This window comes from Pangasianodon hypophthalmus, chromosome 12 (assembly GCF_027358585.1).
Source record: "Pangasianodon hypophthalmus isolate fPanHyp1 chromosome 12, fPanHyp1.pri, whole genome shotgun sequence".
Classification (NCBI taxonomy): Eukaryota; Metazoa; Chordata; class Actinopteri; order Siluriformes; family Pangasiidae; genus Pangasianodon; species Pangasianodon hypophthalmus.
Genome location: NC_069721.1, coordinates 11,203,560 through 11,220,162, shown reverse-complemented (window position 1 = coordinate 11,220,162; position 16,603 = coordinate 11,203,560). Strand labels below are relative to the sequence as shown.

The 16,603-nt window shown below is 38.8% G+C and overlaps 2 protein-coding genes and 1 non-coding gene across 3 annotated transcripts; 1 reads left to right on the top strand and 2 right to left on the bottom strand.

The window, feature by feature from the left end:
* Positions 1-2,754: 2,754 nt before the first annotated feature.
* trnaq-cug (transfer RNA glutamine (anticodon CUG)) lies at positions 2,755-2,826 on the bottom strand. Its single transcript has one exon. It is a non-coding gene; the product is annotated as a tRNA-Gln (tRNA).
* Positions 2,827-3,079: 253 nt separating this feature from the next.
* Positions 3,080-10,584, top strand: l3mbtl2 (L3MBTL histone methyl-lysine binding protein 2). Its single transcript, XM_026915919.3, has 18 exons — positions 3,080-3,330; positions 3,473-3,933; positions 4,212-4,368; positions 4,810-4,943; positions 5,121-5,220; positions 5,304-5,380; positions 5,712-5,829; positions 6,303-6,437; positions 6,559-6,647; positions 6,748-6,997; positions 7,406-7,482; positions 7,626-7,730; positions 8,029-8,176; positions 8,268-8,350; positions 8,452-8,686; positions 9,428-9,469; positions 9,669-9,857; positions 9,947-10,584. The coding sequence occupies exons 2-18, from the start codon at positions 3,559-3,561 to the stop codon at positions 10,075-10,077; spliced, it is 2,445 nt and encodes an 814-aa protein (XP_026771720.3). The 5' UTR covers positions 3,080-3,330; positions 3,473-3,558; the 3' UTR covers positions 10,078-10,584.
* A 37-nt stretch (positions 10,585-10,621) lies between these two features.
* chadlb (chondroadherin-like b) lies at positions 10,622-16,537 on the bottom strand. Its single transcript, XM_026915923.3, has 8 exons — positions 15,811-16,537; positions 15,200-15,373; positions 14,634-14,828; positions 14,203-14,504; positions 13,567-14,068; positions 12,777-13,463; positions 12,350-12,516; positions 10,622-10,920 (listed from the first exon to the last, which is right to left on the bottom strand). The coding sequence occupies exons 2-8, from the start codon at positions 15,359-15,361 to the stop codon at positions 10,632-10,634; spliced, it is 2,304 nt and encodes a 767-aa protein (XP_026771724.3). The 5' UTR covers positions 15,362-15,373; positions 15,811-16,537; the 3' UTR covers positions 10,622-10,631.
* Positions 16,538-16,603: the final 66 nt, after the last annotated feature.

Here is a 16,603-nt window from a genome sequence, read left to right as displayed (position 1 = left end):
TACTAAGACACTAGGAATACACTTGCAGGATGCCAAGATGGACAAGATGGGAGTGGCTAGTATGGGTAACATTACCAGGTGCTTAAGGCAGTGGCAGAGGCAGAAAGCATCTCTTCAGTCATCAACACCAGCAACCTTACTTTTTTGTTTGTAGGTTTTGGTTTGATGGCTTGTTGCAGAATATAGCAACATTGAATTTTTATGCCGATATACATGGATCACAGACTTACTGACATCCAGACCTCAGTTTGTGCGCCTACAGAACTGTATGTCAGATGGTGTGCAGCACAGGTGCTCCACAATGGACAGTCATCAGACTTACACATCTCACTTTCAGTACAACTCAGCCACGTCAACCTGCAGAAATTCTCTGATGAAAATGCTGTTGTTGTATGTGTCAGTGATTGGCAGGAGTACAGGACTGTAATCGACAACTTCGTTGAGTGGTGTGGGAGGAACAACCTTCAGCTTAATGTGATCAAAACCAAAGAGATGGTGGTGGACTTCAGGCAGAAAGGATGACCCTGCTAACCCCTGTCTCCATCCTGGGAGAGGAAGTGGAGGTGGTGGAGACATAAATATCTGGGTGTACATCTGGACAACAGACTGGACTGGACACGTAACACAGAAGCAGTCTACAGAAATAGACAGAGCAGACTCTACTTCTTGAGGAAGCTCAGGTCTTTTATTGTATGCAGCACAATGCTACACATCAGTCAGTTAGTTGTGTCCTGTGCCATCTTTTATGCAGCAGTGTCCTGGGGGAGTCCTTTTAAGGCAGGAGATGCCAGCAGACTGAACAAACTAATCAGGAAAGCCAAACACATCATTGGGATCAACCTAGACTCTCTGGAACTGATTGTTCAGAAGAAGGGTAAGCTGCTGCTAATCCTGGACAACGCTTTTCACCCCCTCCATGACTATCTAAACTGTGAATGGAGCACCTTCAGCTCCAGAATGATCCAGCCACGCTGCAGCAAAGAGCGGTACAGGTGGTCCTACCTGATGTTATCAGTCTCCATAACTCATCCACCTGGTGTTGTCTATGATTGTTGCCACAGAGACATGCCTCCATACAGTTTACTCAAGCACGACCCCACCAACACACCCTTATACTTTGCGTCTCAAACTGGTTTCATGAACAAGACAATAAGATCAGTGTTCTTCAGTGGCCTTCCCTATCACTGGATCTGAATCCAGTAGAACACCTTTGGGATGTGGTAGAAAGAGAGATTCACAGCATAAAAGTGCACCTGAAAAATCTGCAGGAATTGCATGATGTGATCATGTCAACATGGACCAGAATCTCAAAGGAATGTTTCCAACATCTTGTGGAATCCATGCCATGAAGAATTACGGCTGTTTTGAAACCAAAGAGAGGCCCTACCCAGTATTAGTATAGTGTTCCTAATAAAGTGCTCAATCAGTGTATATTTGCTATTTCTCTTTTGCCTGAAGGTTTTTTAATAATAATTTCAATAATTTGTTGGGGTTTTTTTGTGTGTGTGTGTGGTTGATAACCCCAACAGTGCCTTTTTACTGCTTATCCACTTTTTTCAAATGACTTTTTTAAAATTATTATTTCTCTGATTCATTGACACCTCTTCGGTTCTCATGGGGCATTTCACACACCACAGCTAGGGGCCCTAAATAGTCAGTTCCACTATTTCCCCTCACTGAGGCGCCCCTGGTTCATAGACACAAACTCCAGATTAAAATGCCACATGTGGCTTTAACTAATGTTGCAGTGATACACTGAGGGTTTAGAAACAATCCAACAGCTAATGTCCAATTACTTTTGGTCTCCAAAATAGGAGTAATATGTATTTTTTTTTAAAAAAAGTCTGAAATTACTGAACTCACCTGATACCTGATATCATGTTCTCATTTTCAGTTTAATGACATGAAGCAGAATGCTATCCTTACGGTTAGGGTAATTGGTAGGTAATGCTTTTTATTTTCAGACAGTGGACTCTACACTGAGGAGTGACTCCACTATACAGGTATGTACAAAAGCCTTCTGAGGAGAAAAAAAATTTAAACGCACTTCTGTTTAACAGTTTATCTACAAAACAGAACATTCCATGTGCATTTGATGGTGTTTTCCTACTGAAAACATGTTACAGTATGGCATAAATACTGCATCAGTTACATCTAGTAAACAGTTACAGTAGCTTAGCAGGCTTGAAAGTTTGCATGCCCATTAATGCTGTAGTTAATTTATTTAAATGTGCTTCATTAAGGTATCTAATGACTTATATGTATTTACTTTGTTATTTCTTTTTATAACAAAATAAACAAAGAAAATATTGACACCACAGTGATGGAGAAGGGTGGAATAAGATATCAAAGCAATTACAAAAAGAAATAATAATAAACAGACCTACAGTAGACAGAAGCAAAAGAGTGAAAGAAACATAACCAAAAATTTCTGTCAGAGAGAGTGGGGGGAAAAAAGGATAAGACCCGAAAAAAAGTCTTTAGTGGCAAGGGGAATAAAAGTACACATATACATTAAGCACACATTCAAAAATACAGTTTTGATTGTTGCATTACTAATACACTTCTTGCCCATTTTCTAGTCATGGGAAAGCACTTGCTTGTATGTTGTCTTCTTCTGTACTGCTTATTTTAATGTCGTTCCCGGAATTTGGAATAAAACGAACATAATTAGTTTGTAAAGTGTTTTTTTTTAAACAGTGGGGAGCTGCGTACAGCTAGTGAGTGGTTCTCACACATGTGAAAAGCTTTGACAGGTTCCACCGAGATTTGAACTCGGATCGCTGGATTCAGAGTCCAGAGTGCTAACCATTACACCATGGAACCGCGGTGAGTAACAAGCTACTGTTGTATGCTTTTGTAGCGTAATAATATAATACTAATAATATGGCGTAGAGTAACAATAATAACAATGATAATGTACATGAGGAGGAATAAGGGTCGAATCTACCAGATCGTATATAAATATGTGCCATATTCCCAGCTGCAGCCACAGATTTGCGCGAGGCGTTTGAACTGTGGTGTAGCAGTTTATCTCCACTTGGTGGCAGTAATGCGCCTTTCGACATTAAGTCCACAATCCCAAAAAAGGCGCAGAAGAAGTGTGTAAGCGTTTGGAGGGCTTTTATGGTTGAATGTTAGTTTTTATTTTGAAAAACGCATAGTTAGTATTTCGACTGAAATATTAATGCAGTATTGTTTTGGGGGTCATTTTACTGCGATTTGTTTGGTTTATTTGTGAAACCCTCATTATTAATAATCACCCCCGCAGTGAATGTCTGTGAGCTGTGAGCTGCTGTTATGGAAATTTGCAGAACGTGCTGCTGAACTGTAAGACATACACGAATGAAGGCTGTTTAGTAGCACTAATGTAATATATTATTTTTGCATCAGCTATAATTATTGATACAGATTCATGTTTTAATACTAATAACAAACAATATACTCTTTTTCTGACTGTCATTTCTTTCAGATATACTTTCAGGGGGAAATGATCTGACCTTGTCAAAGAACTAGAGAGTCATAGATTAATCCAAGTAAACACCTGAAAATCATAAAATGCCCAACCACTGTGTAGCATATGGCTGTGGAAAGTCATATCGGGACAATGTTAGTATGTTCAGATTTCCCAAGGACCGTGGTGAGTTTCTAAAATGGGAAAAGCAGGTACAAAAAACTCGCCACAACTGGGTGGCCAAGACTTTCTCTTTCTTGTGCTCTGAACATTTTAGTAAGGACTGTTTTGAGCCCCGTCCCACCACAGTCACCAAGGCCATGGGTTCTAAAGGGCTCAAGCTGAAGGAAGGTGCCATTCCAACTATTTTTATCCGACCGCCTTGCACTAACTGTGGAGGTCATGGCACCACCTGCGCTGTATGCAGTCCAAAGGGGAAGAAGCAAAGTGTGAGCACAGAGTATCAGAAGCGGGACTCGGTGAGTACTTGGAAAACTTCTCCTCTCTTTATTGCAGAGTTGATTAATTCAGGCATTGGTCCCCCATATGGACAAGGATCCTCCTGCCCATGATACACCTCATTCAGGTGTTCAAGGGCTACAGAGTTAGTGATTATCCTCCAAAGGTGCATTGGGAATCCGAAATAAGTCAATAGATATAATAGATGCATTAATGGTTGAGAACCACTGCCCTAAGATTTATTGGCTATTAGATGTACCGCCTCTGAATACATTCTATATTTTGTTTTGTCATGAAGGAAGGTTGGCCCTCTCTGAATGCAGACGTGGATGCTGCAGAGAAAGAGAAGGAAACAAAGGATGAAGAGCACAAAGAACAGCTTCTGTCTGATGAAGATGGGCATATTAGTCCTACATTTGCCCCACTCTCTCCTGTGGAATATGCTGATGAACCAGGTATAACTTAAAAAAAATAATAAAGTATCGTCAACTGCTTTACTGTATTGCATATATGCACATAATCCATAAGACATTATGCCATTTGTGATTAAGGTGCTTAAGACACAATTAATACTTAATAATACTTAATACTCATACTCAAAGATGCCCAGTATATTGTTAATTGCATGTTAACTTTAGATTGGTAAATTCACAGCATAAGAAATGCACTGAAAAAAAGATTTTGCTGCAACTACCTTTATTGGACAAATGTTATTTCTATCCCTCACTAACAGTGAGTTTCCCAAGATAATTAATGCAGCACGAGAGTACTCTTTTGAGAAGTGATTAATGAATATTTTGTGTAGAGAGACAAAAATCAGTAATTAGTGAAGAGTTTAGCCATCTTCACACTTGTAATTGACTTTTCTTGAGTATGTTTGACTTGCTTGTCTGCAGCGGTTTGTGAAATGTGTGGCATTTCTGGAACCCGGGGCAGTTTTTACTCCAGATCCAAGCGCTTCTGCAGTCCATCCTGCTCCCGCTCCTTCTCTTCCAACTCTAAAAAATCCTCTATAATGGCACGGTTACAGGTGAGCAGTGAAATCATCTATGAAGTGAATATGTTAAAGGAAGAGGGTGTGTCTAAAAAGGCTGCACATTTTTAGAATATAAGTAGATTAATGTGAACTAAATGAATTCTGTCTGACATTCTTTGGATGCTTATAGATGTTATAATTAATCGAACACCTTTGTGTGTCCACGTTTAGGGAAGGCCTCTTCGGAAAGCTCATGCACCACAGACCAATGCTTCCGCTCAGGTAGAAGTCACAGATCGTCATCATGGCGGCACAGCTGTTAAGAAAGATGGTGCGACTCACATGTGCATACTATATATTGGTGTATATACTTTTTTGGTGCACACAGTCATATATTTATTTTCCTTTCTCCAGCCTCTTCTGGTTTTAACTGGGGATGTTACCTTGAGAAACACAGCTGCCTCGCTGCCCCAGTGTCCTGCTTCAGACATGTGAGTGTTTATCCTTCAGGTTGTAATTTTAAAAACAGCTAAAATCAGCACATAAGTACACTAATACTATAATATCAGTCAGATAAAAAACTTAATTTTGTATTTTGCAGTGTTTATTGGTTATACGTGGAGTAGAAAGTGCTATAGAGAACAATGGACCAGTAGTACATTTTTACTTTTGCATGTACAAATTTATTGTACATTTTCTCTAATTTATGTCACACTTTTTTTTTTTTTTTTTTTTTTTTTTTTTTTTTTTTTTTTTAGTGTAATATTAATTATGGACTATCGACACACTTGTGTATTTGAGTGCTGATTCTTGGCCACACAGGTACCGCTCTGTGCTCAGTGGGAGGACATTGAGGTGGGATTGCAAGTGGAGGTCCTGAATACTCGCACTACTTTGCTGACCAAGGTTTACTGGATTGCCACTGTCATTCGACTTGCTGGTACCAAATTGTTTAGCACATTTATTATAGTCAATTATGAGAACATTTGCATGAGCACTGTTAAACTAATGCACATCCGAGACAATCCAAGATGGTCAAGTGTCCATGATGTATTGCAATCTTATCAATATTATTTATTTAAAATGACAATAAAATATTAACTGCTATTAAATTTGTAATAGCTATACTTTTATGCCAAATTGTTCACTTGAACTGAAGGGGTTTAAACTAAAGCTTCATAACTTCAATGCAAGTAAAAGGTTTACTATTAAGTTTACAGGTGAATATGTAGCGACTACACAGTTATCTCTGTGTCTCATACAGTACTGATGATTTTTAACCTTTAATTATCATGATTTTTCTTCTAATCTCTGCAGACACATCTCTTCTAAACACATGCTGCAGTGTTTTATGTTTAGAACATAACCTTTGGAACTGTTTGGAGCAGTATTCTTAGTCTTTTCTTCACTCAGGTTACAAGGCCCTGTTACGATACGTGGGTTTTGAAGATGATGATAGTTATGATTTTTGGTGTAACCTGGGTATCGCTGATGTCCATCCTATTGGCTGGTGCGCAGTGAACAGCAAACTACTCGTTCCACCTCAGGGTAAGTCAGAAAATGTCTGATGATAAATCCCGTAGTACTTTGTTTAAAAAGAAAAAGTAACAGTAAGATACTGTGTATGTTGTTTCCTGGAGTTCAATTTGTTTTTGTTTTTTTCCCTCAGATATCAACAAACGTATAATTGATTGGAAATCATACTTGATGCAGAAACTTGTAGGAGCATCTACAATACCTGTGGATTTTCATGCAGTGGTAACACCAGATTCACACTGTGTCCCATATTCTCCAGTTTTCTATATACAGAACAAAGCTCTATATTTCTTTCTTTTCTCTTTGTCTCTTTCTCTATCAGATGGCAGAGAGTATGAAGTGTCCCTTCAGGCAGGGGGTCCGTGTAGAAGTAGTGGATCGCTCTCTGGTCAGCCGAACCCGTACAGCAGTGGTAGACACTGTGATTGGGGGCCGTCTAAGGCTTATATATGAAGATGCAGGGCTTGGAGCCTCAGGGGAAGTGCTCTCAGATTTCTGGTGTCACATGTTGAGCCCCCTTATACACCCCATAAACTGGTCAGTTAGAGTGGGTCATCTCATTAAGGAGACAGGTAACGGTGGCCAGGAGAACTGTCTTCTACTTAGAGTGTACATACTGTGTGTGCAAATGTTTTTCTGGATAAGTAACATTTCATTTTAAATTTTAAACATTTCATTTTCAATTTCATTTTAAATTGTAGTTCTGTGTCTACAAATGACCGCAAAGGCATGACAATGTATGTTTAATGATTATTTTAATTAGCAAATAATACAATTCATACATTTTGAATGAATATTTTTTTGGTGTTTACATTTTTCTTTGGCAAGAAAATCTTTTTTTTTTTTTTTTTTTTTTTTTTTTGTTGCTTAATTTACAGATGTTTCATATTTTGGTGCATCACACAAAATACATTTTGAGAAGTTAAAATGTACTTTAAGAGCCAGGATTTTAGTTGAGACTCTGTATGCTTTCTTCACAGATAAGTCTGTTGATATGAGCAGTCATCCAGCATTCCGTAAAGTTTTCTGTGATAGTGTGCCAGGTCAGTTCAAAAAGGTCAGTGTCTGTCTCATGCTGGCAACTATTTCAGCTCTTAGTTTAGTGATTTGTTAATGGTCATTCTGTTTATGGGCATTCTGTCATTCTTTATGAAATTGTTTAGAAATCTTCATTACTGAGCTATTTTTTATGAATTTTAGTTAAGGACTGTTTATATGGAAGGAGGGTTTTTCACAGAGGGCATGAAATTGGAGGCCATCGATCCTCTGAACCTGGGGAACATCTGTGTAGCTTCCGTTCGAAAGGTACAGCAATGATGTTCTTGTCGGTTTGCAAAGAATGCTACTATAACATTAGTATTTTGTGACCTTACTTAATTGAATTATAGCAGTTCTCAAAAAACAGTTCTCTAACCTCAGGTCTCAAGCATTTACAGCTTTGCTTGAAATTACATTAAATTTTTTTCATGCACTGCACATGCTGAATCTTGATTAGTAATTTGCTGTGTTCAATGAACAGCAGAACGTTCCTAAACTTTCGGTGGAGTGAATTATATTACATTGATTGTAATCACTGATTGGAATATATTTCCTGGTCCGTTAGGTGCTCTTCGATGGCTATCTCATGGTCAGTATTGACGGTGTGGAGATTGGAGATGGCTCAGACTGGTTTTGCTACCATGCTAGCTCACATGCCATCTTACCCACAGGATATTGTCAAAGCAATGACATACCCCTCACTCTACCCCCTGGTATGAGCTTTTTTTTATATAAAATTCTCAGACTGCATAATCTCCCGTACATTATATTAAGATAAATTGAAATTGTTTTCTCTTTCACTAGGATATGATCAGGCAACCTTCACATGGACCAAATACTTGGAAGAAATGGGAGCAGAGGCTGCTCCACGCAGACTATTTAACACAGTAAAATATTCTGCCCTCACATTTCATTAGTCACTCATTTGTGTGTGTACAAACCAATAATAGAGTTAAGTGCTAACAACCCTCTTGTCTCCCTTCTCCAGGATGCTGTAGAGCACAGCTTTGCCCCCGGCATGAAGCTGGAGGCAGTGGACCTAATGGAGCCTCGGTTGGTGTGTGTGGCCACTGTGCAGCGCTGTGTGGGTCGCCTGCTTTTGCTGCACTTTGATGGCTGGGAGTCAGAGTTTGATCAGTGGGTGGACTGTGAATCCCCTGATATCTACCCTGTGGGCTGGTGTGAACTCACGGGATATCAGCTTCAGCCCCCCATTGGCCCAGGTAGAGGGAACCCATGTAATGATGACCAGTGTCTTTATTTTTGTATTTCAGGATTTATAAATAAACGAGACCCCTATAATGAGTAGTTATTGCCTGAGAGTAAATTTTATAGGCTTCTCTCAGCAATAGCCTTCTTACCAAGTCCAATACTACATTTGGCGCTACATATAGTCATCAACATACAATAATTAAGGAATATCGTGCCAGAGCGAGAGTGCTGTTATACTAGATAATAGCACAGCGGTGATTACCTGCGGCCTCATGCCTACAGCCGAATCACAGCCATGCTGACATTCAGTACAATGGTACGATTATGAGTGTGATATTGCTTTTATACAACAGTTCTATAAACAAACAATTAATATCAAGTTACTGACATTTCAGACACAGTATGGCCAAATATTTTGTTTATTTTTGCTCTGTCAACGAAAATATTTCCTAATGTCATGCCATGTCATTCCATGCACAGACTGACTGACAGCCTGTAGTACGAACACAAACAAGCAGAGGGATACCAACAGTGAAATGTCCCAGTGCTGGTATACTAAATATCAGCACTCTTGTCCAATCAAATTGGTGGACCAGAACTAACTATTGTTTAATTACATGTATATGCAACTGAAAGTATGTTTGTTAGACATTTTATAAGAAAAATGAATAAATAAAACATATTGAACTTAAAGTGAATCTGTCACGATAACTATTATTTACGTTTTTTATTTTTATTTTTATTTATTACAGAACCACAGGAACGTACAAGCAAAAAATCAACTGGTAAAAAGAGTACGTATTTTTCCTGTTTCCAGTCATGTTGCTTGTCTTGTTTTTTTTTTTTTTCTTCTTGGCAACATTTATCATTTGTTGTAAATATATTTCATATAATTTGTACACATTACTTCTTAAAACAATTGTACAATAGTTGTACCTTCTTTTTTAATTGGACTCTTTATTTTTTACAAATTTACATTTCTGGGAACTGTAGAGAGAAGATATGTAAAGAAAAAAACAAGTGATGACGCATCAAAAACCTCAGCTCCTCAGCAAGATCTCCAGTCAGACAATCAGCCTGTACCTACTCAGCCCCAAGACATGCCAACTCTGCCTGCAGACACACCCATGCAGCCCATGAACATGCCAATCATAACTCTAAAAACTGAGCCAGAGGAAGAGAGTATGTACTGCTAGTGTTCTAAAATATGTTTTTCCCATTTACCTGAATTTAATAATCATTCATGGAAATGCATATTTTTTTGTATGCAGTTATTTCTGTTAAAGTGAAAGTGGAGGAGATGGAGATGGAGACCCCTATTACCCCTGACCTTGAAGGCAATGAAAGCACTGGATTCCACACTCCTCCACCTTCTTTACTGAAAGAAGAAAGCCCAGAATGAATCACCAGACTCCAGGGTACATGGGTTCACAGATTGCATCAAAACAGCTGTGTACTGTTGGACATTAAATGAATACTGTTCTCTCTTCCAGTGTCAAAAAGCACCTCAGCTGACAAAATCCTGAGCAAAAAAAGAGGGCACACTTGGTGGTTTCTGTGATTTTGTATATTATTTCTTGTTCTTTCTACCTTTTTCCTCACACACACTAACGAAGCTCATTTTCTGTGTCAGTTTGTTAATACCAATAAATGTACACTACTTTCATCCAAACCATAACTATGATGAATGAACAGGAATTAATAAGATACATGAAAACACAGCCTTAACTTTACAAGGTAAAAATAGATTATATTAAAATAAGACTAGACCAATATCATTGAGTGCTAAACTGTTAACTACTTCTGAGTGTAAGATCTGACAGACAACGTTTGCTATTAGGCAACTTGTTAATGGAAAAAGAAGATATTGTTTGTTGTGAAATTAAGTAAAACATTGTTAAATACCTGATTTAGAAATGTCATAAATAATATTTCTCTTAGAAATGTTTTGTAATCTCACACAGCCTTTTGGTTCTTAGCACTAGGCTTCTGCACTAAGTGAGATTTTGCATTCTTGCGTGGTTTGGGCTTAGCTTTAGTAGTTTTGATTATTTTTCGTGCATTGACAAGGGCTGGTTTGGATTTTGTGCTCTTTGGTGGTTTGGAGATCTTCAGATTCTGGGAAAGAGGAGGCCCCTGTCCTGGACAGCTCTTGAAAACATGAATGTCCTTGACTCTTTGGCCTTTGAGCTCAGGTGGGTAACCACATTTGGCTCTCACCTTCAGGTTGACCCTCTCTAGCCACCTGCAGAAAAATTTTTGTAAAAATATAAAATGCAGTGCATGCACATATAATTACAATAACAGCATTATAATATGCTGATGATTAAACATACAGATCACAGAACCAAACAAATGTGCACACCCAGGATGAGTCTGCCTTAACACACATATACTGATATATAGTCCCCTCTGACACTATTGGAACAGCAAAGCCAATTCTCTCTTTCTTTCTTTTTTTTTTTTTTAAACTATATACTGAATGCATTTGAGTTTGAGATCAAAAGATATGAGAATATGAGATGATAGATCAGAATTTCAGCTTTCATTTCCTGATATTTACATCTAGATGTGTTAAACAGCTTAGAATATGGCACCTTTGGTGGCAGACCACCCAATTTTTTCTGGTGAGCAAAAGATACTACAATAACATAAATAACACTTAAAATTTGGTTGCAGATCTCTTGCTTGCAATAACTGCATCAAGCTGGTGACCCACTGACATCACCAAACTGATGCATTTTCCAGGCTTGTACCACAGCTTCTTTCAGTTGTTGTTTGTTTTGTGGGGTTTTTCCCTTCAGTCTCCTCTTCAGGACATGAAATGCATGCTCAAGTGGGTTAAGGTCTTGTGATTGACTTGGCTAGTCTAAAACCTTCCACTTTTTTCCCCTTCATCAACTGCTGTTGTTTTCCTTGGCCGACCTGTTCCATGTGTAGTTGTTAGTGCAACAGTGGTTTCTTTCTTTTTCAGGACATTTCTAATTGTTGTATTGTCTATGCTTGTGTAATGGCTCTTCAAAAAGGCTTGCTTTTCTCCTATAGACAGCTCTCTGATCTTCATTCTGCTTTATACTTTTTAACAACAAATGCGGTCTTCACAGGCAAAACCCAGGGCACAAACCAAGAGTAGACATTCAGAACTATTAAATGTTTAAACAATCAATCTAACAGGGCACACCTGAGCAACAAGAAAAACCTGTCAGTCACATGTTCCAATATTTTTGATCACTTGAAAAATTAGTTGGTTCTAACAAAAGGTGCCATGTTCTAAGTTGTTTAACAGATCTAGGTGTACATATCAGGAAATGAAAGCTGAAATTCTGATCTGATCTATCATTTCATACACATATGATCTCAAACTCAAATGTCAGTGTATAGCAAAAACAAAAGATTTGACCATACTGTTCCAATACTTTTAGAGGGAACTGTAAGCTGGAGCCTAAGCACTGGCAACTTTGTTGTTGATTTGTATTTTTTTCACACCAGTGTGTTGAAAAGTATCATAAGACCTTTTTTTGCAGAGGAGAATAAACACACCATTTAAAAAGTTAACCACACTCAAATGATTTGGTGCCAGGATCACATATTGCTCCCCCACCAATGGATAGGTCATATCATAATGTTAGGTAATGTTAACACAATGAGATAGGGAGAACAGGAAGCAACCTTACTTGCGCAGAGGTAGGAGTGGGCAGTCACATAGTAGTGGATTCTCTGCCAGATTAATGACCTCAAGCCCTGTAAGTGGACTAAAGTCAGGCACATCCTCAAGCTGGTTGCCCTCCAATAAAAGACTCTGTAGTCCAGACCCAATGCCAGCAAGTGAATCCTTGGACATCTGTACATGGAAAGTAAATTAAACAAATTGCTATTATGGTATCATAATAGGAATAGACAGGTAATCATCTCTAGTATGAAATTAAGAGCAGATGAATGTTTGCAAATGTTTTTGGTCACGATATTGTTTTTGTATATTGTTAGGTAATACAGTAATTACAGCGTACTACAAGATAATTGTTTGTTTTGTCCCTGTGACAAAGGTGGAGTAGATACATAAAATTTGCATTTTAATTTGGTAACTGTGTACTTAAGTCTCACCTTTTCTAAACTCATGTTACTGAGATAAAGATGTTTCAGAGAGGTTGCAATGGGAAGAAATGCTTCGGCCCCAATCCAACGAATAGGATTGTGGGACAAATAAAGCTCTGTCAAGCTACTTGTTTTTGGAAAGGCATTAGTTGGCACTTCCTTAAGCTTGTTGTTGTCTAAGTGCAGTGTAGCAAGGTCAGGTGCTGGGTCAAAGGCCCTGGGAGCGATGTTGGTAATATCGTTCTTGGTGAGAAAAAGACTCCTCAGTTTCTCAGCACCTGTCAGGATTCCTGTCTCAAGCTTAGTGATGACATTGTCCTCCAAGTGTAGAGCCAACAAGCCAGGCAGCAGTGTAAAAGCTCCTTTGGGAAACTGTTTAAATTGGTTCTTCTCTAAATGAAGATAGGTGAGTTGGGGCAGACCCTTGAATACAGCTGGACTCAGTGATGTGAGGTGATTCTCTGAAAGATAGAGGTAGACCAGACCTTTCATACCACTGAAGGCCCCATCTTCCACTTCATGGATTTTACAGCGCTGCAGATGAAGAGAAACCACTTCTGGCAGGCCTGGGAAACTGTTGGAAGCAATGTAATGGAAGTGATTGTCACGTAAGTCCAGCAAGCATGTGTCTGGAGAGAAGCCTCGTGGTACTTTGGTGTGACCCTGCTTCTCACAGGATGCGTGATGGTTTTCAGTCTAGGGTTATAGGTAAAAACAGAGATTGTATTTAATTATTTAATTAATAATAGAGTACCTAACATGAAAAATTCTTCATTGTACTATCAGGAAACTCCCTTACTTCACAAACACAGTTGTCTGGGCATTTGACCTTGTCACCAGGTGGGGTTGTCGGTGGTGGTGGAAGTCTTCTCTGTTCCTCCAGCTCAGCTTTCAGCATGGCCTCCTGACTCTGGCAGCGCAAATCAGCAGATTGCACTGCATCGAGGCTCTCATCAGACAGGTGGGGTGGACCACTACAAGTTCCTCCCAGACGTACCCGCTCCTGCATTGCCCACTCTCGCAGTGGACGCAGATAGCAGCTGCAGTAGATTGGGTTGCCTGCCAGGTTGAGACGAGTCAGCTTAGGGGAACCAAGGGTCAAAGGCTGCAAGACACGCAGCTGGTTATGGCTGAGGTCAAGGTGGGTAAGCTTGGGTGAGAGCAAAACAGCTGCACTGGAAAAATCCTGCAGGGAATTGTGATCCAAAAAGAGGTGTGTAAGCTTGGCCATAGACACTACCTCCTCTCCAAGATAGGTCATGGGATTGTAACTCAAGTCTAGGCGCGTCACCTCAGGGAGTCTATGGAGAAAAAACATGAGAAACCTTTATCTCTCAGCTCTGGCTGACATATGTTTCTTATATTTACAATTTTTTTTCCACAGAATCTACATAATGCCAACTTTCAAGAGCACACTAAATTGGATTAAGCTCACCTTGTCATGGTCTCGGTGGGGAAAAACTGGAGCTCGTTGTTATCAAGACTGAGACGATTCAGAGTGAAGAGGCCAGCAAAAGTTTCAGTGTCAATGTAATTGAGTGTGTTGTGACTGAGCCGTAACCACTTGATGTTCTGCAGGCCCTGAAAAGCCATATTCGGTAGGTATACCAGCTGGTTGTGAGTGATGGAGAGGAGGTTAAGAAACCCCAGCTGTGAGAAAGCTCCAGGCTGGATCTCCTCTATTCTGTTGTGGTCAATGAGGAGCTGCTTCAGGGAGGAGAGCCCATCAAATGACTCCTGTGATCAAGATGAACAGTAGCAAAGAGCCTCATATTAACGTAAACTATACAGAGAATGTAACAGTTCAAACACAATGTGGTCCATACAAAATGAACATGTCTTGTAAATGAGCAGTGCTTGTCTCACTTGGTACAGAATATCGATGTCATTGTAGGCCAAGTTGAGAAAGACCAAGCGGCCGAGACTGCGGAAAGCTCCTTCTCGTACTTTGCGGATACCAGCGCGTTGGAGAGACAAGTGGGTGAGGTAAGGTGTATGTTTGAATGCTCCTGTAGGAAGCTCCTGTATGTTATTACCTCTCAGGTCCAACTTAACTGTGATCTGTGTCAACAATGTGGGAACAATACAATATATGAAGTTCTTAACATTGTCATGGAGATATAAGTCTTGTCCTAAGGGCTTGGGTTTTCAGCTTTACTTGTTTGAATTATTCAGTACAAACTTTAAACTATCTAAATGATCATAGTTTGCTTTAATTATCAAATTAATATATACAGTAGATAACAATTGCTTTGACTGATGGAAAACATTTAAATTTTTTAAATGAAAGTATGAACTGTATTACATTATTATTATTATTATTTGTATTATAATTATTATCATCATCTTCATACCTGGATGTGAACATTTCAATCATATTATAAGACCCCAGTTTAACTCCTATATAAGTATGTTAACCATACTGATTGTACCTCATCAATGGTCGGTGGAATCTCTGTTAGATTCTTCTTGACACAAGCCACGGTAAGTTGAATGCTGTCACACATGCAGAATTTGGGGCACTTTCCTGGCTTCACTTCCCGGATGCCGAGGAAAAACAATAATATAACAGCCCATGTAGGAAGGAGAAACATCTTGGTCTCTAGCTGTACAACACAGAAGACGTGAAACTTTTTTTTTTTTTAACTCTTTGACATAACTGATCATTTGTTGTTCTAGCCTAAAACATATCACATATTTTATTCAGTGGCTTCAGTTCAGTTCAGTATTACATTTATGCATTAATTTCGATGATACTAATGCTATTGGGACCTCCTTTGAATGGGTATTTTTAACAAGTGAACTGGAAATCAACTCCTACATTAGCATTTTCATTATCTAGTAATTAAATACATTTTCAAATAAATTACAGTTAAATCTACAATAAAAGAAAATGCTTATGAGAATCAAATCAATAATTCTGCCATACTGTACATACAGTATATATAAAGACTCATAAGAACCTTTTCCAGCTTCCAGTGAAAGACAGTCCTATCACTGTTTTTAATTTTGCAAAAATTAAAAGAAAGAAAAAAATCCCAACCTTCAACAGCAGAAATTCACACAGAGTCTTCTAATGCCTCCTAAAGACTGAAGTTAGTCTCATCTTAAATAACCACTTGTGTACAAGTTTTTAAAGATTCTCTGGTAAGCACCAGCGACAGAGGAATTTGCCGTGTTGAAGTGAGGTGGCTCAGCATGTGTGTGTGTCCCTGCAGCTCCAGACCTCACTGCACACACAAAGACACACTGTTCCACAACACACACACTGCCAGAGTGGCGCTCTCAAACATACCATGGAGTGGACATTGGCTTCTCTTGAATTCCTCTACTGGAATTACTCTTCTACTATCATCACTGACTGTTTTGATAAGCTTAAATCATTTTGTTTTTGTGGATAACTAAATACTTTTTGCATAAAAGTGCACATAGTTACTGAATAAAAATGAACCCTAATCAAATAGCTAATTACTACCTAATATTAATGTATAATATTATTTGTGCACACAGTACAGTTACAAATTGTTGAAATTCCATGCACTTGTTAAATGTCCCTGTACTTTCTAGTAATCCTCTTCTGGCAGCTTGTCATTGTTATATAAACATTATATCCTAATCCTTTCATTGAGATTCCCATCTGGCCATAAACTGATGGGAGCTGAGCAGCACTTTTTCTGAACAAAAGCAATCATTCAACTTCATGCAGTCACTGATATTAAATGCTTCTAAATTCAAAAAGATACTAGTGTAGCTCACTGCAAATATAATAATCACTAACTTCCGAACAGTACACAATAACAGCTGGAAACACCTTTGTTAGGAAAATGATGTTCTAG

Bases quoted from the DNA above. Each gene is read 5' to 3' on its own strand.
- l3mbtl2 (XM_026915919.3), top strand. From the start codon at position 3,559: ATGCCCAACCACTGTGTAGCATATGGCTGTGGAAAGTCATATCGGGAC. The intron at 5,381-5,711 runs GTGAGTGTTTAT...TTGGCCACACAG, and splicing joins CAGTGTCCTGCTTCAGACAT to GTACCGCTCTGTGCTCAGTG. The intron at 9,470-9,668 runs GTACGTATTTTT...TGGGAACTGTAG, and splicing joins AAAATCAACTGGTAAAAAGA to AGAGAAGATATGTAAAGAAA.
- chadlb (XM_026915923.3), bottom strand. From the start codon at position 15,361: ATGTTTCTCCTTCCTACATGGGCTGTTATATTATTGTTTTTCCTCGGC. The intron at 14,829-15,199 runs GTACAATCAGTA...TTGTTGACACAG, and splicing joins TTCCACCGACCATTGATGAG to ATCACAGTTAAGTTGGACCT. The intron at 10,921-12,349 runs GTAAGGTTGCTT...ATTTTTCTGCAG, and splicing joins CCACTCCTACCTCTGCGCAA to GTGGCTAGAGAGGGTCAACC.